Raw genomic sequence first — 26356 nt, 5'->3', positions numbered from 1 at the left:
ACTGGTATAATGTGAAGAATTGTAAAATGACACCAGAAAAATTGATTTCAACTGAAACAAAAATAAATTAGTGTGGATGATGGAAATCTGAAATAAAGCCAGAAAGTGATAGAAACAATCAGCAGGTCATATAGCATTGTCATGAAGCGATGTTAATGTGAGTAATGTTATCAGAAATTGTTTAAGCTAGACTTGTAGCAGGGTCTGTGTCTGTTTGTGGATTAAAGCCAGCTAGCCTGGGTGCTTTGATGTATAGTAGTTTGAGATGTTAATTAGATAAACATAAGGCTAGAAGGTAAAGAGTATATTTGCATTTGTTGAATATACCATTCAAAAGAAGGGAGTAAAATCTTGCACCTAGCTAGGAGACACCAAGCACTGTGCTTATATTACCAATAAAATTGGTGCTATGAAAGGGGTTTTATTGTTAGAAAAGACCTAGTGACGCAATGAGAATTTACATTCAAAGGGAAGGCTAGGTATAAACAAAGTTTTTTTTCATGTGCTGGTCAGAGGCGTGTAAGACCTAAGCAGCCTGTAAACCCTAAAACTGTCTGCAAAGGAACCAAGTTGCAAGGAATCTCATTTTGAATTTGTATGGTTAAATGTACTTTGCCTGGTGTCTGTTTAAGGACTATGGGTTATTGCCTTGGTGAAGATTTACCTGGGAGTGATTAATTTGGGGATTTGTTTAAAAGTTATTATGGTAGTAATTTGTAGACATGTGTATGTGTTAAATTTCTTGTTAAGTTAATAAATGTTTAATTTAGTTTATATAAAAATCTTCTTGGTGGTTTCATTTCTGAATTCAGAGCTGCATCTGAAACATACCAATTGAAAATGTAAGTTATGGCAATTGTTCAAGTTTCCCACTGGGATTTAAACAACCAAACTTTACCAACTGCTGTGTCATAACAAGCTTCTGTGGGGAGAGAAACAGTTAACTTATCAGATCAATAACTTTTCAACAGGTCTGCAAGATATTAAGGAGCAGCTTCTAAACAAATAAAAGATAGGGCAAGGGGACATGACAGGATGGAGGGCAGGAGTGATTAAATGACAAAAGAGATGATGGTGCAAGGCAGAAGAGCTGATAATGATATGTCTTATTCAGGGAAAAAAATTCCTGAGCTGGCACAGAACTTTTTGGAGAAAAGCCTTCTGTAAAGAGATTGGTGATTAATTTTGGTCTTTTTTTTTGTAGGGAAGGTTGGAGCAGATGATGAAAAATTCATTTCAAGTGTAAGCAAGTTCCATTGATTTTTTTTTTAAATATATATTTTTACTTTTTTACTGCTTTTGTAGAGGCATGCAGGTTTGCAATCCTTCAGTTCTATGTTTGAAGCTTCCTTTTCTTGTGTTTTTTATTGTTTTTCATCTTTGATATCAGATGCATAATTCCTGGTCATGTTAAGATTACCAGAAGAAAATAGTGTTAAATAGGAAATGAAAAGGTCACAATGCCCTTCAGGTTTGATTGTGGTTAATCAAAATGTTTAGTCCATGTTATAACACCTTATTTAATGTAATTGTAATGTAAATATAATTTTTAGGCTTTCCTATACTGAAGCGATTGACATTTTGCAGAGAAGTATGGAAACCTTCAAGTTTGAACCAAAGGTAAAGAATATGGCCTGAATATAGATTCATTTTGTGAAATTTGCAACAGTGCTGTTGGACATCAAGTATTTAATCATTTTATTTAAATGGCTTTTCTTGTCTAGCTAATTTATTGACATAAGCTGTTAATTTCCAACTTTGAGCTGTGATTTTTATGCTTTTATATCAAACCTTTACTAGCTATTGTTTCATGTTTACCTGTTCAATATGGCTATAATCAAAAAGAAGGAAATTGCTTGTTCAAAAAGTATAATTTTGGTTCCCCAAATTCAGTATAGTGATGTACATTTAAAGAAGCAATTTTTTGGCCATAATTATACTTCCTGTAGATAACACTTGTTTTCTGTAACTTCACTGAGGAGAAAAAAATGAACTTTTCCAATTTTTCCTTTATCACCCATGGATTTTGGAATCTAACGTTGCAATAAAGTATATGGAGTTTATTGTTCATGTTCAGTTTTCGTCACTGCTTAGTATCTCTGTCTTTTTTGTCTGCTCTTCTAACCTTTTACTTTTTTGGTATTTTTCTTTCTTCCTCAAACTATTTATTTGTTTTTCACATTTGCCTTTAGCTCTGTTCTTTCCCATTATTTTCATATTCAGATCCTGAGATGGAAAATCTGAATGCTGTAACAGTGTGACTAGTGAACAGTTTTGTTGGGTGTGGTTCTAGGTTCTATAAACACAGGAGATTGAGTTGACCAGGTATTCTCAGGAATGCAATGCCCAGATTGGTATTTCCATGAGGAATCCTGTAGGGTTGGAAAATATGTAGTGTATGAAGAATTTCTTCACGAAGAATTTCTTCAGCATGTATTCTAGAACAATAGGCTGTTAAAACAGATGCATCAGTTGAGTTACCCTCTACTGAAGTGCTCTTAGGAAATTTTAATCCATCTGCTTCAGTGCAGATACAGTTTGAAATATGGCCAGTGGAAGTAATTTCTAGTTTTGTTTTATAGAAGAGGAAGTTCTGAAGTACTGTACAGAAGTGGATTTAAAAATATAATAGGTATTTGTTAGCATTTCTCCAGTTACTGGAATTTCCTGAACAATTTGATGCTTTTTTGCCCTGTAGTTCAACACAGTGATATTCATCTATACTATTATGGTTGTTAAAGCACTGGAACACAAATTAGCATGCACCCAATTGTTTTTGAAACCTAATAACCAGACCCTGACTTTGTCACTTGCAGACATGTCAGTAAACACCTGTACTCAGATTTAAAGCAGTCAGCACAGTTGCCAGTGTTGTCTTGTATGCACTAACCTTTATTCACTTAAATGTGACTGTTTTTTCCAATACTAAGTGGAACAATGATAATGGGTATTACATTATACAGTGCCAACAATACAAACCTACAGTCTTCACACTTAAGCTGAGCAGCACTAATCAGTGTTTTTAAATGGAAAAACATTGTCATCCTTTTATACAAAGCATACATAGAAACATAGAAAATAGGAGCAGGAGTAGGCCATTCGGCCCTTCGAGCCTGCTCTGTTATTCATTATGATCATGGCTGATCATCCAACTCAATAGCCTGCTCCCGCTTTCTCCCCATATCGTTTGATCCCTTTTGCCCCAAGAGCTATATCTAATTCCTTCTTGAAAACATACAATGTTTTGGCCTCAACTACTTTATGTGGTAGCGAATTCCACAGGCTCACCACTCTCTGGGTGAAGAAATTTCTCCTCATCTGTCCTAAATGGTCTACTCCATATCCTCAGACTGTGACCCCTGGTTCTGGACTCCCCCATCATCGGGAACATCCTTCCTGCATCTACCCTGTCTAGTCTTGTTAGAATTTTATAGATTTCTTTGAGACCCCCCCCTCCCCTCATTCTTCTGAACTCCAGCGAATATAATCCTAATCGACTCAATCTCTCCTCATATGTCAATCCCGCCATCCCAGGAATCAGTCTGGGAAACCTTTGCTGCACTCCCTCTATAGCAAGAACATCCTTCCTCAGATAAGGAGACCAAAACTGTGCACACTATCCTAGGTGTAGTCTCACCAATGCTCTGCATAATTGCAGCAAGACATCCCTGCTCCTGTACTTGAATCCTCTGACTATGAAGGCCAACATACCATTTGCTTCCATTACCGTCTGCTGCACCTGCATGCTTACCTTCAGTGACGTGTACGAGGACACCCAGCTCTCGTTGCACATTCTCCCTCCTCAATCTATAGCCATTCAGATAATAATCTGCCTTCCTGTTTTTGCTACCAAAGTGGAGGACATCACATTTATCCACATTATACTGTATCTGCCATGCATTTGCCCACTCACTCAGCTTGTCCAAATCACACTGAAGTATCTCCATATCCTCCTAACAGCTCATCCTCCCACCCATCTTCGTGTCATCTGCAAATTTGGAGATATTACATTTAGTTCCCTCATCTAAATCATTAATATATATTGTGAATAGCTGGAGTCCCAGCACCGATCCTTGTGGTACCCCACCAGTCACTGCCTGCCATTTGGAAAAAGACCCATTTATTCCTATTTTGTTTCCTGTCTGCCAACCAGTTTTCTATCCATCTCAATACACTACCCCCAATCCCATGCGCTTTACATGCGAATCTCTTATGTGGGACTTTGTCAAAAACCTTCTCAAATTTCAAATGAACCACATCCACTGGCTCCCCCTCATCAACTCTACTAGTTACATTCTTGAAAAATTCCAGTAGATTTGTCAAGCATGATTTTCCTTTCAAAAATCCAAGCTGACTCTGTCCGATTCTGCCGCTGTTTTCCAAGTGCTCGGCTATTAAATCTTTTATAATGGACTCTAGAAGTTTCCCCACAACCGACGTCTATAACTGGTCTATAATTCTGTTTTCTTTCTACCTCCCTTTTTAAATAGTGGTGTTACATTAGCTACCCTACAACCTGTAGGAACTGTTCCAGAGTCTCTAGAATCTCGGGGAAGATGACCACCAATGCATCCACTATTACTAGGGCCACTTCCTTAAGCACTCGGATGTAGATTATCAGGCCCTGGGGACTTATCGGCCATCAATTTTTCCAACACCATTTCCCTACTAATACTGATTTCTTTCAGTTCTTCCCTCTCACTAAACCGTGTGTTCCCCAACATTCCTGGTATGTTATTTGTGTCCTCCTTTGTGAAAACAGAACCAAAGTATGCATTTGGTTGGTCAGCCGTTTCTTTGTTCCCCATTATAAATTCCCCTCTTTCTGACTGTAAGGGACCTACATTTGTCTTCACCAATCTTTTTCTCTTCACATACCTGTAAAAACTTTTACAGTCAATTTTTATGTTACCTGCAAGCTTACTCTCATACTCTATTTTCCCCTTCTTAATCAATCCCTTGATCCTCCTTTGCTGAATTCTAAACTGCTCCCAGTCCTCAGGTCTGATGTTTTTTTCTGGGCAATTTGTATGCCTCTTCCTTGGATCCAATACCATCTCTAATTTCCCTTGGTTTGGCCACCTTTCCTATTTTACTTTTACGCCAGACAGGAATAAACAATTGTTGCAGTTCACCCACACACTCTTTCAACGTTTGCCATTGCCTATCCCTTTAAGTAACGTTTCCCAATCCATCATAGCCAACTCACGCCTCATACCATCGTAGTTTCCTTTATTAAGATTCAGGACCACAGTCTCAGAATCAACTACGTCACTCTCCATCTTGATGAAGAAGTCTATCATATTATGGTCGCTCATCCCCAAGGGACCTCGCGCAACTAGAATACCAATTATTCCTTTCTCATTGCACAATACCCAGTCTAGGATTGCCTGTTCTCTAATTGCTTCCTCAATGTATTGGTCCAGAAAACCATCCCGTATATACTCCAAGAACAACTCCTCTACGGTATTGTTACTAATTTGATTTGCCCAATCTATATGCAGATTAAAGTCACCCATAATTATAGATGTTCCTTTATTGCATGCGTCTCTAATTTCCTGTTTAATGCCATTCCCAACTTCACCTGCTACAGTTTGGGGATCTATATACAACCCCCACTAACGTTTTTGCCCCTTAGTGTTCTCAGCTCTACCCATACAGATTCCACATCGTCAGAGTTAATATCTTTCCTCACTATAGTGCTAATTTCCTCTTTAACCAGCAATGCAACTCCACTGCCTTTTCCTTTTTGTCTATCCTTCCTAAATACTGAATACGCCTGGATATTCAGTTCCCATCCCTGGTCACCCTGTAGCCATGTCTCCGTAATCCCAACTATGTCTTACCTGTTTCCATCTATTTGCGCGATTAATTCATCCACTTAATTGCGAATGCTCCTCGTGTTGAGGCACAAAACCTTAAGGCTTGTCTTTTTAACATTACTTGTTCCGTTCCCACTATTTTTCACTGAGGCCCTGTTTGATTCTTGCCCTTGATTTCCCTGCCTATCACTTTTCTTATTCCCCTTTCTGTCTTTTGTCCTTGTCCTTGACTCCCTCTCCTCTGACTCCTTGCATAGGTTTCCACCCCCCTGCCATTTTAGTTTAAACCCTCCCCAGCCACTGTAACAAATATTCGCCCAAGGACATCAGTCTCGATCCTGCCCAGGTGTAACCCATCCAGTTTGTACTGGTCCCACCTCCCTCAGAACCAGTCCCAATGCCCCAGGAATCTGAAACCCTCCCCCTCACACCATCTCTTCAGCCATGTATTCATCCAATATATCCTGCTCTTTCTACTCTGACTACCACGTGGCACTGGTACTAATCCTGAGATCACTACCTTTGAGGTCCTACTTTTCAACTTGCTTCCCAACTCCCTATATTCTGCTTTTAAGACCTCATCCCTTTTTTTACCCATGTCATTTGTACCAATGTGTACCACGACCACTGGCTGTTCACCCTCCCCCTTCAGAATATCCTGTAGCTGCTCTGAGACATCCTTGACCCTAGCACCAGGGAGGCAACATACCATCCTGGAGTCTTGTTTGCGGTCACAGAAACACCTATCTATTCCCCTTACAATTGAATTCCCTTTAACTATTACATTCCCACACTTTTTACTCCCCTGTGCAGCAGGGCCAACCGTGGTGCAACGAATTTGGCTGTTGCTGTTTTCTCCTGAGAGGCCATTTCCCCCCCACCAGCATCCAAAGTGGTGTATCTGTTTTGCAGGGGAATAGCCACAGGAAGTTCCTGCACTGCCTGCTTAGTCCTCTTGCTCTGCCTGGTGGTCACCCATTCCCTTCATGCTTGTGGACTCTTAGCCTGCGGTGTGACCACCTCTCTATACACGCTATCCACGATACTCTGTGCCTCGTGGATGTTCCACAGTGTCCCCATCCTCTGCTGCAGCTCAAAAACCCAGGCTTCCAGGAGATTCAGCTGGAGACACTTCCCGCACACGCTGGCCCCGGGCACTGGAAATGGTCCCGGCCTCCCACATAGAGCAGGAGGAGCACACCACGGCTTTGAGCTCTCCTGCCCTGACTTACCCTTTTAAATTAAACCTTTTGGAAGATAGTTAATATCAAATAATATCAATTACTCTAGGGCCCTTCTTCCCTGCTCCTCGTTGTCACAGAATATAGCCCTTACAAACGATGAATCACAAAATAAGACCTTAAAAACTATCTGCGATAAAAGTAGTAAATACTTACCCGACCATACTCAAAGGATCACCTCGTTCCCCCCTCACCTCCTCCCTCAGTCACCAAACCCCAAGTTATGCACTCTACTGCAGCCCAAAGCAGCACTCCAGTGCAGACAAAGTCAGCACTGTAAGATGGCCTGTTTTTATACTCTCTGAATCTAGCCTCTGAAAACCTGTTTAAGCCAGTTACCTAATTAATTAGATGTAGCTGCAAGCAGAGCCTGTATAAACCCTGTTTTAAAGCTGGCCTAAAACTCAACACCTTCCAATCCAAACAGCAACTTTTTGTTTACTAAATTAAAGAAAGACTAGACTTTAGATAGAAATTAACCCTTAAATTCCCTCAGTCACCAAATTCCAACTTAAGCACTCTACTGCAGCCCAAAGCAGCACTCCAGTGCATACCTGAGGCTGTCGTATAACTGGGACCTGATATGATTTTATCTGGGTGTGAGTAGTCATTTTATGATGTGAATGGGGGACTCTTTTACACTTGTAAAATGATGTGTACAATGCATTCACTACCTGTTTGTGATAAAGTGAAACAAATCTGCCTAACTGCAACCAGGAACGAGCAGACGTAAAACTTGTTGAATCTAACAGCTTTTACACCATTCAGCTTGAGGCTTGAAAATTCAAGACTTGCCCTGTTCAACTATGTATGCCTCTTCAACTCTCCTGTATCTAGGTTCCTTCCAGTTGATTCTACAGATTCATACATGCAAATCCATAGAGAAGGAAAGTTATTCCACCAGGTTCTTTTGGGTTGATTTCTGTCACTGAGCAGTGGCTTTTTAAAAATGAAATACTTAGATAATTCCACTAAAGGGACATTCCTTTGCAAATAGGTCCCTGAATGAATGTGGCTATGATAGACATTTGGAAACAAATCTAGTGCATAATTTAGCTGTGTTACAGCATGTACATTTGTTATGAAAATTAAACAGTAATTTCATTAGATTGGCATGTTTGTCTTTCTGATTGTGATGAGTAGCGGTAGTATTTGCATGACATTACATCTGGTATACAGCAAACACGGTTCTGTAATTGTGTTTAGCCATAATATCATGTTTGTGGGAGGTATCCTGAGGTGCTTAATCTTTGAATACTTATATCAAGCTGGAAAGGAATTTTCCTTTTTAAAGCAAGTAGTTTGGGTTGTTGTTTATTTGCATTATTGAATGAAGGTATATAAAAGCTCTATGTATTTGCATATGTCATATTAAATTATTTCTGTAGATCCTGGTACTGTGCATTAGTGGTGAATTAAATATTGATTGTCATCTTTTACAGTGGGGCTGTGACCTTCAGACTGAACATGAGAGTTATCTGGTGGAGCACTGTGGCAATATCCCTGTTTTTGTAGTTAATTATCCTTATGACATCAAGCCCTTTTATGCCAGAGATAATCAGGATGGACCTCAGCATACAGTAAGCAGAAATTGTATGATTTATGCGTTGAGCATTATAATATCTAACATAAACCCATTAACTCCTCTCCTCTGGTGGTGGGAGACATAATGGTTTAAAATATACTAATCCTTCAGATTCTGACTGAATTTAGTCTCTTGCACTATTTTTTTGTTCAAACAAAATGTTTCCTGTAACTATGATATAACTAAAGTAAAAATCTTAGACAACCATTTGAGAAGCAACAACATGATTGTACCACACAGCTGCAAACAGTATTATGATATAAGCATATATCCTATCTCTGTCCAATTTTCATCTTGTACAAAAATCCATATTATATAAATTACACATTTTTGAATAACCTTTGATATCCAGTGAAAAATGATCAATGAAAATTTGAGTCAAAAGTATTTTTGTAAAAAATGAAGTAAATAAAATACATTCCACATTAGTTATAATAATAAAGGGCAAGGTGCATGTTTAAATTTGATACTTTCTCAAAATAAAATGAAACACACAAACATGATCCAACCATTATAATATGTCACTTTTGACTAAGTATTATAATTGTCCCATACAGCATCAAGTGAACTAGTGAATGTTAACCCAGAAGTTGAAAGAAGATTGCATCATCTGGATGCAGCACCTTTATAAACTATGCTTTCCCCTTCAATGTGAATTGGACGTGATACTCCAGCAGGAGCTGAACTGGTGTTTTATTTAACATAACTCGCTTTTCAATTATTTTATAAAGCCCAGAACCCTGTATGGTTTATTAATTGCTTTGTAACCTGACCTTTAAATGCATGTGTGTACAAGCACCCCCAGGTGACTCTATTCTGCATACCCTTTTTAAAACTGTACTATTTATTATGTGTGGTCTTTCCTCATTTTTCCTATCAAAAGTATTGCATCACACTTGTCTCTGTTGAATTTTGTCTGCCTTGTGCCCACTTACTCCACAAGCCTATCTCTGCCTTCTTGAACTTGATTCCTAAATTCCTCACTGTTGACTACACTTCTAAGTTTTGTCATCTGCAAGTTTTGAAATTGTGCCCTCAAGTCCAAATAATTAATAATTAATATATTTGATAAACAGCAGTGGTCCTCGTCCTGAACCTCAGGACTATTGCTGTATACCCATCTCCAATCTGAAAACTGTTTACCACAGCTCCCTTTTCAACTCCTTAGCTAAATTTGTATCCATGCTGCCGTCCCTTTCATCCTATGTGCTTCAGTTTTGCTAATAAGCCTGTTGGACTATTGCAGGCAAGTTAAATTTTCAAAAGGACTGTGATTATCAGAGAATTATTGTAAAGGAGAGCTAAACCTCCATCCTGCTGCTCGAGTATAGTTCCAGGGCACCAATCATCTTCTAGTCCTTGACCAAGAGTTAGATATTGTGTGAAATCTAAACATTTAGTGACCATGAAGGACATCTCGGCTGAACCCAATCATGTCTTTGCATGATTTCAGTTATCCAATAATCCAAATAAATGTGAGATCAGGAGCAGAAACTCTCGTGCTACAGTTGGTCACCGTGGCTCTTCGTTAGGAAAGTGAAAATCGCCCAGTTAACTCAGCACAGATGTGAATCAAAACTGTGAATCAGAGATATGTGTGGACCATCTACTGAGCATTTTAACAAGTTGAACCATTAACATACCTCATTTTGGTGGATTTAAGGAAATGGAAGAAATGCTATTTTATGGAGGGTGGCAAACAATTGTTTCTGATTTCTTTCATTGCCACAGCAGATGTCTGTGTCCATCCACAGAGTTTCATTTTGTTTGAGTTTAGCATTCAGCTTTGCACAAGTTACAGTGCTGTGATGTTTCAAAGATGAGTAATGTGATAGGTATAATTAATTATCTTGATATTTGGTAAATTGAAAGATAGAAAATGCATGAAGGTACAAAAGTAATGTTTAAGCATTGAAATGTTTTGATATCAGGATGAGGCTCATAAGCAGTATGATTTTATTGATATAAAAGCAAAATACTGCAGGTGCTGGCAATCTGAAATAAAAACAGGAAATGCCTGAAAAAAACTCAGCAGGTTTGGCAGCGTCGATGGAGAGAGAAACATTAACGTTAAAGTTAATATTTTGAGTCCTTATGACTCCTCTTCGGAGCTTAATTGATTTGTATGGACCCTCTTTGGAATAATCACCAACAGCAAACAACTATTTTACACTTGTTTCGCACCATTAACATAGCATTACATAAAACTTGCAGCACAAAAACGAACTACTTGACCCAACTGGTCTACACCATGTATATTCCGCATGAGCCTCCAACCACTCCACTTCATCTAACATCAGCATATACTTCTATTATTTTCCCCCTCGTACTCAACTAGTTTTTCTCTAAATAAATACAAACCAGCCACCTCAATTACTCCATGTGGTAGCAAGTTCCACATTCTGACTTGTTTTTTTTATAGCAAGAGGGGAAGAAGAAATTTGAATGGTGATTGCGAGAGTGTAAGTGATTGAAGCCGAAGTCCAAGTGGTGCACTTTTGAGTGGGTGTGGGGGAGGGTGCTAAGATAAAGGAAGGTGGTATACAAACCTTGCTGCAGAGAGACCATGATGTAAGTAAAAGCTCTGTCACTGACGGTGCAGTAGTAATACAGAAACCTAGACTTGGTAAGCTGAGCTGGAGGAAGTTGCAGAACAACAGTAAAGAAAGGCTCTGGAGCAATGTATAAATGAGAACAGTCATAAGTAGACACACAATCTACTGCCAAATGCTAAACAAATCGTACAATTCACACCGAGCTTAGAATCCAGCATCAGCACACTGAGGGTAACACATGGGTTTATTTTTCAATATCAGTATCCATAAAAAGGTAACTTAATAGTTATTTCTCATTCAACAGTATCAAAGAGCCTGAACCCAGGAGCCAGTACATCACCCTACTCGTTGGTTTTCATTAATGTTTGGATAATTGTCATCTTACATTAGAAATCTCAACTACAAACTTATTAATTCATGAATCTGGTATATTAAAGTCATCAAATCTACAAACTATATGATATGACTGATTTAAACAACAATCGATCATGGCCAAGTATAGACTTGTAATTCTCCTAATTCTAATGTTGCACATTTTTCCACTCAATCTGAACAAACAAAATGAAGGTAATTTCTCAATTTTAAAACCACAGACTGAACACACTGCAGTTTATTTTATTGACATTTCTACAATACTGAGAAGTACCATTATCAACATTAAAGTCCCATTCCCAATTGTGAGCTTGAATTGAGGACACCTGTAGGGGACAACCTCGATTTTAAAAATCTGATATTAGACAGACTGAATTAAACACTGTTTGAACATAAGAAATAGGAGCAGGACCAGGTCATTTGGTCCCTCAAACCTGCTGTGCCATTCAGTAAGAACATAACTGATCAGATTGTGCCCTTAACTCCATTTTTCTGCCTGCCCCTCCTACCTTGACTCCCTTGTAAATCAAAAATCAGTCTTACTCAGCCTTGAATATATTCAAGGACCCAGCCTCCACTGCTCACTGAGGTAGAGAATTCCAAAGATTCTCACCCTCAGAAGAAATTGGTCCTCATCTCCACCTTAAATAGAAAACCCTTTATTTTGAAATTCTAGCCTTTGGTTCTAGATCCCCCCCCCACCCGCAACGTGGGGAAACATCCTCTCAGCATGTACCCTGTCAAGCCCCCTCAGAATTTCTTATGTTTCAATAAGATCACCTCTCATTTCTTAACTCCAATGAGTATAGACCCAACCTTTCCTCAAGCAAAACTCTTCATCCCAGGAATAAACCTTCTCTGAACTGCCTCCAGTGCAAATATATTCCTCCTCAGTAATGAGACCAAAACCATACACAGTAATCTCTGTATAGTCTTACCATTGCCCTATACAGTTGTTATTAGGCTTTCCTTACTTTTATATTCCATCCCCCTTGTAATAGAGGCTAACATTCCATTTGTCTTCGTAATTACTTGCTGTCTTTGCATGCTAATTTTGTGATTCATGAACCAGGACTCCCAGAGTTCTCTGTAGGGCAGCATTCTTCAGTCTCTCCATTTATCTAATATTCTGCTTTTCTATTCCTCCCACCAAAGTAGAGAACCTCACGTTTCCCCACATTATGTTTTATCTGCCAAATGTTTGCCCTCTCATCTATCTGTATCCCTTTGCGGGATGAAGTAAATTAAAATGTTAATTTAATTTCAAATACTGTGCATAAAATGTTAGCATTATGTATTGTCTGTTAGGTGGCAGCAGTCGATCTTCTGGTGCCTGGAATAGGAGAATTATGTGGCGGAAGTTTGAGGGAGGAGCGACTTGATCTTCTGCAATCTCGCTTAAAACAGTAAGTATTGAAACAAAAGCAGTTTACTTTCACATACAGAAAGTGTCAGAAGTATGTTTCTGACTACCCATTTTGTTGGATAACGTGGATTTAGCTCTCTCAGGCATATACATTCATTAATTTTCATAATGCGCCGCTTCAGAAAAAAGTTACCAATCATGCTTGAATTTGCTGACATAAAACAGGATTTTTTTATTCAACTGTGACAGGAACAATCTGTAAACCTACAGGATTACCATAAACTATTAAATAACTGCTTTAAAACAGTTAAAATGTAGGCATATATAAGGTCTCGATATAAACACACAAGATTTGTATTTAATTTGTTGTATAGATGTGAAGTACAAATTTGCTCACCATGGATTTATTCAAGAACTGTGGCAGTTATGTTTCATTTTATTTTACAGGAGGAGAAGCTGGTCCATATCTTGAGACATGTAGAGAGCCAATTTCCATTTTTTTCCCCCTTCCATCCTTTATCCCAGATATACCACATGGCTCTGCATACGCATGTAACAATGTGTAACGTCAGCTAATGTAGGTTTGAACATTCAATCAAGAGGCAATGGGTGATGTTGTAATTTGGCTGCATTTTCATTTCAAGATATTATAATCAAGTTAAGATTAATGGAATGAAAATTTCACCTTGGCAGGTAGTACTCAATGGATTTCATCCTTGTTTCTAGTGGGCATGTGCCTCTGGCATAAACTAATGAATAAATTTAATGCAGAGTGCTTATATTGATATAGTCAGCAAAATGTTTGTTGTATGAAATAGAAAAATTCAGTGAGCCATAAATTGGGGTTATGGCGCTTTGGGGAATGAGTGGAAATTTACCTCTGAATTTTGGCTATGGCAAGCGAGAGTAGCTTATGCAGCTATGGCTGTTTAAAATAGAATGTTAGAATTTCCTGACATCCCTCACCTTGACTACAGTTTTTTTAATCATGCAGTGTATCTATTGAATTTGGACATGGCATTCTCCGCTAGCTCTAAAATTTGATATTGATAAATCTGAGTCAGCAATACTGATTTCAGTTGGCTAGCTGAAATCAGCACATATGTTATATCTTAACTCTGCCTTTCTGTTGAGTAGATTTGAGTGAGAATAGATATGTAATATCGAGCTTTGGGTTGCTTTTGACTCTTCAGGGGTATTTTTGAAGAATTACTTCAGGCATATTAATGAAGAGCACTGAAGGATCAAAGCAGTGAATCTGGGGTGTGCATCAGTTATAGCTGTCTGATTAATGTATCATCCTATGCATTCATTAGTCAAACCACTGATTCATTAGTCATACCACTGTTGAAAGAATCCATAGTGTTACTTTGTGTATAATGTTTTGAATGGTAAAGTAGGACTTTCAGGACAGAATTTTCTTTAAAACATACACATACTACCCTCGCAACCCTTACCATACCTATTTTAAAGGAGCATTATCATCTCAGTGGACAGATGAACAGTTATTGAATTTTCATACTATCTGAGCTCTTTCAGAACAGTGACAGTAGTAACCACTGATTTTTTTCAGAATTGCAGTTTAAACAGGACCCTCTCCAAGCAGCTGTAGAGCAATGAAACCCTCTGAGCTCTTAAAGTTAAAATGAAAGGTTCTTTTACATGCACGAATACTGATATGTGAAACAGAAATTCCTAATTATCCTCATGTTTGTTCACTATCTTCTATCTTTTTCAATAGATAGAATTCAAATAGGAGTAAAAGAAATCTGCACCAAATGGTCCTTTAATTATGATATGAAAGTAATGATTTCTATTGGTGCAAAGTGATATAAAACAGTAGTGGTGTTAGAGGAATATTGTTCATTAGGACAGCTGTGAAAATGTCTTAATTCTTCTAGAGCTTTACAAATCTCATGTACCTCACTCAGCTGTTTCAGTGCAGCATTCCTAGAGGTCTGGAAGTAGATTACCTATACTAGGGAGCCTTAGTTAAAGATGAAAATACAAAATATTTGGACAAAGAGAAAATATTTTGAAGCAGTCAGTGGAGTTTTCAGCAAAGAAATCTGTGCTTTACGTGGTCTTTCAGAAAATCTTTGACAAGTTACTATTCAGAAGACTACTTGGGAAGATTAAGGGTTGTGGAATTAAGGGTAAGGCAACAAATTGTATTTAAAAGCTGGTTAAAAGGTCAGAACCACCACCTTAGGCTGGCTAGGAATGGTCAATCAATTCAGCCTTGCTGGTGTCATCCACATTGAGAAATGTTTTGGGGAAAAGGGCAATTTGAGTGTTTGGAAGTGGGTAGCAGTGTTCCACAGAATTGTATTCTTGGACCATTTCTATTCACTCTGTACAACAGTGGTTTGGATACCAGGCTAGGGGAAATTCTGTTCAAATTTGGAGATTTGATGAAAATAGGTTTAGTAAATAACTCTTGGGACCACAGGAGGGAATGTTGATGAGGCGTTGAATGAATAATAGCGGATGGAATGTAATGTCAACTAGTGTGAGGTGGTATATTTTGTTTTAAAAAACAATAGTATTTAAATTTCTGAAAAAGCATGAGGTGAAACGGCAGAGGGATTTACAGGAGGTGGGGTGGGTGGTGGCCAGGTTCAGAACACATTAAAAGCATCATGTTAAGTGGATTAGACCATTTTAAAAAGGAAACCTGGTTTTAAGACGAGGAATAAAGTGAGATGTAATGGTGAATTTATGTAAAATTTAAAATACTGCAGTGTTAGGTTTTGGACTTCACATGATAGAAATGATGTTGAGACAATAGGAAGGATACACCCCAGAAATTACTAGGATGTTACTTGGTATGATGCAGACTTCGAGATGGACAAAAATTGGAGCTGAATTTTCTCGTCAAGGAAAGATGGTGAGTGATTTGAAAGGAATGTTTAAAATTATAAAGGGCTGGACCAGAGTGAATAAAAACATAGTGTTGCCAGTGCTTGAGCAGTCTACAGTTGGAATATGGTTATAATAAATGGAATTGATTTAAGTGGGAGCACAGGGGAAACTTTTCTAAAAAGTTTTGTAAGGTTGTACAGTGCATCGCCGGAGTTGGTGATTGAAGCGAAGAGTGTGTAAACATTTATGGATAAGTTGGAAGACTGGTGGACGAAATTGGAGATGAAAAACATAGGAATAGGATAGGTGCATGAAATTTTGATTGCTATTCATCTGAACATAAATACATATACTGACTGGTGCTTCTGTGTTGTAATTATGCATAGGCACGTTATGGTGCTTTTGTTGTATACTCCTCATCATTGCTTAATCATACCTAAAGTGCAACATCCTCTGTTTTATATTGTAAATGCTCACTTGTCTGCTGTACATTTCTGGTATTTTCTTCTTTTTGATCTTAGATTACCAATTCTTGCCATATTTCCATTTTGTTTTGCCTAACTGTTCATTGGCAATGCCAATGCTTTAGTTCATATTCCCAGTTTAAAATAAAAGGCTAGATATTCTGGTGGGAGAGCCAAAATTCTTCTGTGATTTTGATTGGAGGTGGGTTCTGTAGTTATGCAGTGTAAACTAATAGCCTAAGGTTTCTGCCTCAATATAACTACTTGTTAAATTGTTCATTAGCTGTTTTTGTACACAGCTAGGTTTGGAGATGTGTATGAGTTCCTGGGAGTTGCATTCAACAAGTCCCACAGGCATAGCAGACCCTTTGACTGCTGAGAGCAGGTGTAGCTTCTACTTGGATTCCTGAGATGCCGCAAAGAATGAAAGGAGCAGGAACTGATAACCTTAGAAATGCAACCCCTTTGTTGCTTGAAGGGAATGAAATTTTTTAAAAATTTCATGATCCCATCTCTGGCATTCAGAGTGGGGTCACTGACTGACCAAAGTAGAGGAATGAGGTCCAGCCCTTTGAAAATCTCCACAATCATCTCTTCTGCTAATCTTAGAAACTGATCAGTACCAAAAATGTATTCAGTGTAAAAGCTGTATCGATCTATGGTGCTGTTTAAATATCTGACATTAAATGATTACTGTTGCAAATTTCAATACTTTTCACAGCACAGATTTTAATAACTGACTGTTTCTTAGGTCAAATATGTCTATACAAATTTATAAAGGTTACATAGAAACATAGAAAATAAAAGCAGGAGTAGGTCATTCAGCCCTTCAAGCCTGCTCTGCCATTCAGTATGATCCTGGCTGATTCTCAATCTCACTACCATACTCCTGGCTGGTTCTCTATCTAACACCATACTCCTGTTCTCTCCCCATACCCCTTGATGCCTTTAGGTCCAGAAATCTATTTATTTCCTTCTTAAATATATTTAGTGACTTGGCCTCCACAGTAAAGAATTCCACAGCTTCACCACCCTCTGAAGAAGTTTCTCCTCATCTCAGTCCTAAATGCCCTACCCTGTATCCTGAGATTGTGACCCCTTGTTCTAGACTCCCCCAGCCAGAAGATACATCACCCCTGCATCCAGCCTGTCCAGCCCTGTAAGAATTTTATACACTTCAATGAGACCCCCTCTCATTCTTCTAAACTCCAGTGAATACAGGCCTAGTTGGCCCAACTTCTCAAATGACAATCCTGCCATTCCAGGAATCAGTCTGCTACAATTCCTCTAATGCAAGTATATCCTTCCTTGGGTAAGGAGACCAATACTGCATACAGTACTCCAGGTGTGGTCTCGCCAAGGCCCTGTACAGCTGCAGTAAGGCACCCTTGCTCCTGTGCTCAAGCCCTCTTGCAATGAAGACCAACATACCATTTGCTGCCTTAACTGCTTGCTGCACCTGCATGCTTCCATTCAGTGATAGGTGTACAAGGACACCCAGGTCCAACTCGAAAGTCAACATTTCCCAATCTATCATCATTTAAATTATACTCTGCAATTCTGTTTTTCCTACCGAAGTGGATAATTTCACACTTATCCATGAAATACTGCATCTGCCATGTATTTGCCCACTCACTTAACTTGTCTAAATAGCCTTGAAGCCTCTTAACGTCCTCAGCACCACTCACATTCCCACCTAGTTTTGTGTCGTCAGAAAACTTGGAAATATTACATTTGGTTCCTTCATCCAAATCATTGATATATATTGTGAATAGCTGGGATCAAGCACTGACCCCTGTCGTACCCCACTGTCACCGCCTGCCATTCCGATAAAGACCCATTTATTCCTGTATTCTGTTTCCTGTCTGCTAACCAATTCTCAATTATCTTCATTGAGCTGGGATTGCAGATGTCCCAGACTATAGGGGGATATCCCAGGAATTCAGTGAACTGCAGAAAAGTTGCCAGGCCTGTTTGAAGCAATGATCCTTGTCTCCAGCAGAGCTCCACTGAAAATCCTGGGAACGTTCCTTCTAGAGAATGTCATGGAACATTCTAGAAGGATGACATGTTTTTAAAAAGAGAAGACAGTTTAAAATATCAAATTTGTTTTTTTTACTAGTTTTTTCAACACAATTAATTCTGGTTGACTTTACCTCCCCCTTAAATTATATTCATACCCTTCCCTTTAAAAAAAAATTCTAATCACAAGCAGGCCATTACTTTAGTACATATATCATCTGGTGCAGTACTGAGCCATGCAAATGAAAGCTACAAACTCTACCTCCTATCTGACTGACTTTCACCTGAATTATTTGCAAGCTTGTTGCACGTAGATTCAGCACCAGTGGGCTAAGGAAAGAGAGAAATCAGCCAAATTTCCCTTTTATATGTGTGATTAGGTGGTCATGAGGTCAGACTTGGTTTTGACATTAACTTGGATGACATGTTAGTGGACTTCCATTTTATTCATTCATAGGATCTGGGTGTCACTGGCTTCACCAGCACTTATTGCCCTCGAACGTGGTGGTAAGTTGCCTCCTTGAATCGCTGAAGTCCTTGTGGTGTCGATGCACCGACTGTTGTTAGGGAGAGTGTTCCAGGATTTTGATCCAACGACAGTGAAGGAACGGCGATATATTTCCAAGTCAAGATGATGAGTGGCTTGAAATGGAGCTTCCAGCTGGTGGTGTTCCCATACAGTTGCTGCCCTTGACCTTCTAGATGGTAGTGGTTGTGGGTTTGGAAGGTGCCATCTAAGGAGCCTTGGTAAATTCCAGCAGCGCAGCTTGTAGATGGTGTACACTGCTGCTACTGTGCATCAGTGATGGAGAGAGTAGATGTTTGTGGATGGGGTGCTAGCCAATCGGGCTGCTTTGTCCTGGGTGGTTTCAAACTCCTTGAGAGTTGTTGGAGCTGCAGTCATCTAAGCAAGTGGAGAGTATTCCATCACACTCCTAGCTTGTGCCCTCTGAGATGGTGGACAGGCTTTAGGAAGCCAGGAGGTGAATTATTCGCCGCAGAATTCCTAGCCTCTGACCTGCTTTTGTAGCCACAGTATTCATATAGCTAGTCCAGTTCAGTTTCTGGTCAACGGTAACCCCCAGGATGTTGATAGTGGCTAATTCATCGACGGCCATGCCATTGAATATTAGATGGTTAGATTCTCTCCTGTTGGAGACATTCATTGCCTGGCGATTGTGGCACAAATGTTACTGGCCACTTGTCAGCCTAAGCCTGGATATTGTCCAGGCCTTGCTGCATTTGGACATGGACTGGACTGCTTCTGTATCTGATGAGTCACAAATGGTGCTGAACATTGTGCAATCATGAGCAAACATCCCCACTTCTGACCTTACGATGGAGGGAACGTCATTGATGAAGCAGCTGAGGATGGTTGGTCTGAGGACACTACTCTGAGGAATGCCTGCAGTGATGCCCTGGAACTGAGATGGTTGATCTCCAACAACCACAGCCATCTTCTTTTGTGCTAGATATGACTCTAACCAGCAGAGAGTCCCGTCTCTTTCCCCCCCCCCCCCCCCCCCCCCCCCCCGCCAAACTCAGCAGGTTATTCCTAAGCAAGTGCTGCTTGATGACGCTGTTGATGACTCCTTCCATCATTTTACTGATGATTGAGAGTAGACTGATAGAATGGAAATTGGCCAGGTTGGACTTGTCCTGTTTTTTGTGCACAGGACATACCTGGGCAATTTTCAACATTTGCCAGGTGGATTCTAGTGTTGTAGCTGTCATGGAACAGCTTAACTAGGGGCGCTGCAAGTTCTGGAGCACAAAGCCCATTGCCTTTGCAGTATCCAGTGCTGTCAGCTGTTCTTTGATATCACGTGGAGTGAACTGAATTGACTGAAGACTGATATCTGTGATGCTCAGGGCCTCCGGAGGAGGCCAAGATGGATCATCCACTTTGCACTTTTGGCTGAAGATTGTTGCAAATGTTTCAGCCTTATCTTTTCCACTGATGTACTGTTTTCCCCCACCATTGAGGGTGGGGATATTTGTAGATTCTCACAAATATCCTTACATTGTGGAGCTTCACAAATATCCCTACTGTTGCTGGCAATGAAGCTGCAAAAAGCATTAGTCAGCATGATCCTCGGAAGACAGGAGAAGATGGGTAAAGAGAGAACACTGCAACATCTAAGGAGAATATTTGCTAATTTTAATACATAGGTTTGAATTTTCCAATCAGCTTTGCTTATAATAATGGGTTACTGCCAGCATTAAAAATATGCTACTTGAAGATCCAAAGAATAAAGCTTAGGTCATCCTTATTGCATTGCTTGGCTCCCAAATGCTGCTGCTTGTTAGTCCATGTGGAATTGAAAACCTTTTTGTTAAAGTTCACTGTCTCCACAATTACTGTATATTCCATGATTCTATTATCTGTTTTTTGACACTGTTTGAGTGCATCTAGATTTGGCAGCCATTATCAAATTATTGAGATCTTCAGGCATAAATTATGGATTAACTTTTTGTATAGATAAACACAGTATTCAAATTATTATTCTGTTTTGCTGTGTGAGAAATTCGTTGTTCCTGATAACCAATAATTCTACAAATACTCATGCTTGTGATCTGGTGTCATTTGTAAGGAAGATGAAATGTGTTATTGCCTGCTTGTGTGATTCCATGCTGAGCTTTAAATTGAGATATGGGTGGTCAAGATAACTGCAGGTAAAATACTTCTGACAAATGCAACAACTTCCTGCAGTTCTCGCCTTTGTGGTCACTTAATTTTAATTTAAATTAAATATTTTCAAACATCTAAATAAAACTGCATTAAGGAGATTGTAACTGTGTGAGGAGTTATTTTCCCTCTGGTATGGGTATGGTGGTTTGAGTGGCCACCTTATGTTCCATAAATCTTTGTGTTTCCATGGGTACTTAAGCCATTTATGGTTTCTACAACTTCCTTCTTTTGAGCATGACCTGTGCGTAAGGAACCCTCCTGCAGATTCCAGATGATTGTTTTCATTCAGGCTGAAGTAAGGTGTCCATGCTCCATTAACGGCCAGCAGGGGAACTTAGTGTGCATTTACCAAACAGAATTGATTTCCCCATAGCTGGCCTTTTTTGCAGACTGATTGGAAAGAGTGTCTTTAAATTGGGTCATATGGTTTTCAGTCAGATCTATGTTTTTAATATCTTTTCATTTTTTGGTATTTCCAACATTAAATTGTGCATAGAGCAGACAAAAGAAAAAGAAAGGCTGAATAGGTCAAGTCTCTCCCCATTAGAGTTCAGAAGAATGAAAGGTGATCTTATTGTAACATAAAAGATCCCGAGGGGTCTTGACAGGGTGGTTGTCTGGAGGACATTTCCTCTTGTTGGGGAGACTCAAACTAGGGGGCATATTTAAAAATAAGAGGTCTCCCTTTTAAGGCAGATGAGGAGAAATTTTTTCTCCCAAAGGATCATTGGTGTGTGGAATTCTCTCACCCAGAAAGTAGTGGAGGCTGGGTATTTGAATTTATTCAAGACAGAGTCAGGCAGATTTTTAAAACTAAAACAAAAATTGCTGGAAAAGCTCAGCAGTTCTAACAGCATCTGTGGAGAGAAAGACAGAGTTAACATTTTGAGTCCTTATGACTCCTTCAGAACTAAAAAGTAAAAACATGGTCTCTTTCTTTCAGGTGCTAAGGAATGCAAGCTCCAACAACTCATTGATACCAACGACCCTCTACTCCTTCTTCTCGTCCCTCTGACCCCATCCCACCTTCTAATACCAGCCCTGGCCGTGTATTCACCATACCCCCTGACCTTCCCTTCACTGATGCTGAACGTTCAGTACTCAGCAAAGGACTCAGTTTCGTACCCTTACACCCTCAGCTCAATGAATTCTGGGCTTGGCACAATGCTGAACTCTTCTTCCACTGCTTTCGTCTCCCTGCTCATTTCCTTGGGCAGGAGTCCTCCCCCCATTCAACAGATCCCTTCACCCGCCTGCAGTATTCTCCTTCCACCTGGACCCCTCGTTCTGGCCTCTTACCTGTTCTTGATCTTTTCATTGAGAACTGTCGGTGACATCGACCATCACAATTTCTCTGTTCCTTTCACCCACTCTAACCTGTCTCCATCTGAACTTGCCACACTCCGTTTTCTTGGGTCCAACCCTGACTTTGTCATCAAACCTGCCAATAAGGCTGGTGCTGTTGTTATCTGGCATACTGACCTCTATCTCGTAGAGGCTGAGCGCCAACTTGCAGACACTTCCTCCTACCTCCCCTGGACCATGACCCCACCTCTGAACATCAAGCCATTGTTTCCAGTACTGTCACTGACCTCATCTCCTCTGGTGATGTTCCCTCCACAGCTTCCAACCTCATAGTCTCCAAATCTCAGATGGCCTGCTTCTACCTCCTCCCAAAAATCTACAACAGGACCGATCATGTCAGCTTGTTCCTGCTCCACGGAACTTATTTCTTCCTATCTTGACTCCATTCTCTCTCCCCTTGTCCAGCCTCTTCCCACTTACATCTGCAATTCCTCTGATGCCCTACATCACATCAACAATTTCCAGTTCCCTGGCCTCAACCGCTGCTTCTTCACCATGGATGTCCAATCCCTCTACACCTCCATCCCCTACCAGGATGGTCTGAGGGCTGTTTGCTTCTTCCTTGAACAGAGGCCCGAACAATCCTTATCCACCACCACTCTCCTCCGTCTGGCTGAACTTGTTCTCTCACTGAACAATTTCTCCTTAAACTCGTCCCACTTTCTCCAAGTAAAAGTTGTGACCATGGTTACCTGCATGGGCCCCAGTTATGCCTGTCTCTTTGTTGAGTATGTGGAACATTCCTTGTTCCGGTCCGACTCAGGCCCCCTCCCACAATTCTTTCTCCGGTACATCAATGACTGCTTTGATGCGGCTTCATGCTGTCACCTGGACCTGGAAAAAAATCTATTAATTTTGCTTCCAATTTCCACCCCTCTATCACTTTCACTTGGTCCATCACTGACAATTCCCTTCCCTTCCTTGACCCCTCTGTCTCAATTTCTGGTCATAGGATGTCCACCAATACTTATTACAATAATCCCACTGCTACCTTGATGGCAACTCCTCACACCCTGCTTCCTGTAAGGACTCCATCCAATTCTCTCAGTTCCTTCGCCTCCATCGCATCTGTTCTGATAATGCCACTTTCCAAAATAATGCTTCTGACATGTCTTCCTCCTTCCTTAACCGAGGTTTCCCACCTACGGTGGTTGGCAGGGTCCTCAACTGTATCCGACCCATCTCCCGCGCTCTGCCCTCACACCTTCCTCTCCCGCCCAGAACCATGATAGGGTCCCCCTTGACTTCATTTTTCACCCCACCAGCCTCCGCATTCAAAGAATCATTCTCTGCCATTTCTGCCAACTCCAGCATGATATGCCACCACCAAACACATCTTCCCTTCACCCCCCCCCCCCGTCGGCATTCTGTCGGGACCGTTCCCTCCGGGACACCCTGTTCCATTCCTCCATCACCCCGGCACTTTCCCATGCAATTGCAGAAGGTGCAAAACCTGTCCCTTTACTTCCCCCTCCTCACTATCCAAGGGCCCAAACATCCTTTTCAAGTGAAGCAGCACTTCTCTCAATTTGGTCCACTGCATTTGCTGCTCCCAGTGTGGTCTCCTCTACATTGGAGAGACCAAATGCAAACTGGGTGTTCGCAAGCATGGCCCGGACCTTCCTGGCGCTTGCCATTTCAACACACCACCCTGTTCTCATGCCCACATGTCTGTTGTCCTTGGCCTGCTGCAATGTTTCAGTGAAGTTCAACACAAATGGGAAGAACGGCACCTCATCTTCCGATTAGGCACTTTACAGCCTTCCGGACTTCACATTGAGTTCAACAGCTTCGGATCATGAACTCTCTCCTCCATCCTCATACCTTTTTGGTCCCCTTTTTTCAAATACTTATTTTTTAATTTTTATATTTTTTCCCACCTGTTTCTATTATTTTTAAAATTTGTTTCCATTCATTGTTTTATCCCCACCTATTAACCTATTTTGATCTCTTCTCCCACACTGACCCCTTCAACCTCCATGCTCCCTGCCCCACCCCTACTAGGGCCATCTGTCACTTGCTCATCCTGCTTTCTACTCTTAATGTCATCATTAGCACCTCCTTTAGTCAGTATCACCACAATCAACACCCCTTCGACCTTTTGTTTATGACATCTTTTGCAATCTCTCCTTTGCCTCCACCTATCATTGGCCTTCTACCCAGCTTCACATGATTTTTGTTTGGCATGTGGGTCGAGGGTTATGGGGGCAGACAGGAAAGTGGAGCTGAGACCACAACCAGATCAGCCATGATCTTATTGAATGATGGAGCAGGCTCAAAGGGCCAAATGGCCTATTCCTGTTCCTAAAACACAAAGTTGCAAACCTTTCCACTCACAACAGACTGTACTTACACTGTATTCTTGCTTGTCCATTTTATGCTTTTATTAAAAAGTAAATCGTGGTTTTGCTATTAATAGGCTATAATATTTTCAACTGATGTGGCACCCAAATTTAGCTTCAGTGTGTTTTACATTGACCTTAGACTTTAGTCAGGTGAATGAGTGTGGGGGCAGGAGTTGGTTGCTCACAGAAGGGGAAGGAAAATTTTGTTACAGATTAGCACTGTTCAATTTGGAAGAGGTCTTTTACCTTTTGCTGACAACAAAGAGCACTTAAAATGGAGAAAAAAATCTGTTACACTTTGTGAATGACTAGAAGAATTCTTTGCAATCTTATTGAAGTTAAGAGGCAAAAGATTTATCCCCATATAGTAATTAATCTAACTGATATTTTTCTGTTGCAGGCACGGTCTTAAAGGCACTTACCAATGGTAAGCAGTTACAGTTTTAAATTGAATACTCATAAAATTATAATTTGTAGTTCTGTGGATCTTATCCCTGTGCTTTATTTTTACTGCAAACGTCGGAACTTTGTCTGAAGTCCTGAAGTTGGCTTCAATCTTGATGTCGATGCCTCACCTTCATCTGCTTACCACCCTCCAACCCACTACCTTTACCCATGTGCCTAAGGAAAAAAGCTCTTCCTTTGCTTCATTAACTAGCGCTCAGATTCCAAGCCCCACCCACCCCCCAACTTCCCGCCTCCCCCTCCCCTCTGGCTTTCTGCCCATCACAACACTCTGCCACTGTGAACCAATTAAATGACTCCCTCATATCTCCCTTTGATATTCTCATCCCCATAAAATTACTCACCATCTCCCATTCTCTCTTTGTCATTTCCACTCACTCCATCCCAGCACGGCCCCCATCCCTTGCTCCTTTAAGTCAGAGGGCTGAAAATCAAGTGCACGTAATGCATAGCTGGTCCAGTCATTCACTGCCAAATTTGGCTTATCCATGTGAAGCATCACCATGCCTTGGTTGTCTCAGTGAAATTCTCTCTATAAGATTGGAGCAAGGCCAACCTTTCAGTCAAAGGCATCTATTCTCCATGACATTTCCTCCTGTCATCCCTTTCCTCCACTCTTGTCTCCAATACCAAATGTGACAAGCTCATGAATTTCTTCATCTCTAAGATTGAGACCACGTGACCATCTACCTGTGCACTACCACCTCATCTTACCCCAGCTTTCCACCTGTTTTAGTTTGATCCCCATGACTTTGCAGTTTCTCTCCTGTCATTCTCCCTGAACACTCCAAGCTAATTTGTTCCATGAAAGTAGCCTTTGACTTCCTCAGTCTGCTTCCAACTGAACTCTTGGCTATGTTAACTGATATTGTTAATGGATCCTTTGCTTGGACACTGTCCCCCTTGCTTTTATCTATCACCTTGGCAAAGCTCCCAAACCCTGCCACTGAATCCTTCTTCTATAGCCACTTGCTCAGGCTGATTGCATAAGCCTTGATATCTTGTCCAACCAACAACTGAGTTTCACCCCTATATGTTATCCATCATTAAGATTGTTTAATTTGACTATTGTATCTTTTGAGTGATGCATTGTCTATTTCTCTCTTTATTTCATCGATTTTTACTCCCGCCGTACTCTCCCTCTGCCTCCTGTAAAGCACTGAGATGGTTTTCTGCATTAGAGGGATAATAGGCATA

The 26356-nt window shown here is 40.4% G+C and overlaps 1 protein-coding gene across 1 annotated transcript in view; it reads left to right on the top strand.

Annotated features, from left to right (window-relative positions):
- nars2 (asparaginyl-tRNA synthetase 2, mitochondrial) overlaps positions 1 to 26356 on the top strand; it is an 88799-nt gene that overhangs the window by 61064 nt on the left and 1379 nt on the right. Inside the window, exons 9-13 of the mRNA XM_041198528.1 lie at positions 1205 to 1242; positions 1554 to 1620; positions 8506 to 8643; positions 12884 to 12981; positions 25095 to 25121. Coding sequence (XP_041054462.1) covers positions 1205 to 1242; positions 1554 to 1620; positions 8506 to 8643; positions 12884 to 12981; positions 25095 to 25121 — 368 coding nt within the window. The remainder of the gene's footprint in view (positions 1 to 1204; positions 1243 to 1553; positions 1621 to 8505; positions 8644 to 12883; positions 12982 to 25094; positions 25122 to 26356) is intronic.

The sequence above is a fragment of the Carcharodon carcharias genome, chromosome 11, assembly GCF_017639515.1.
Source record: "Carcharodon carcharias isolate sCarCar2 chromosome 11, sCarCar2.pri, whole genome shotgun sequence".
In the NCBI taxonomy this organism is placed as follows: domain Eukaryota; kingdom Metazoa; phylum Chordata; class Chondrichthyes; order Lamniformes; family Lamnidae; genus Carcharodon; species Carcharodon carcharias.
This window is presented reverse-complemented; position numbering and strand designations above follow the sequence as displayed.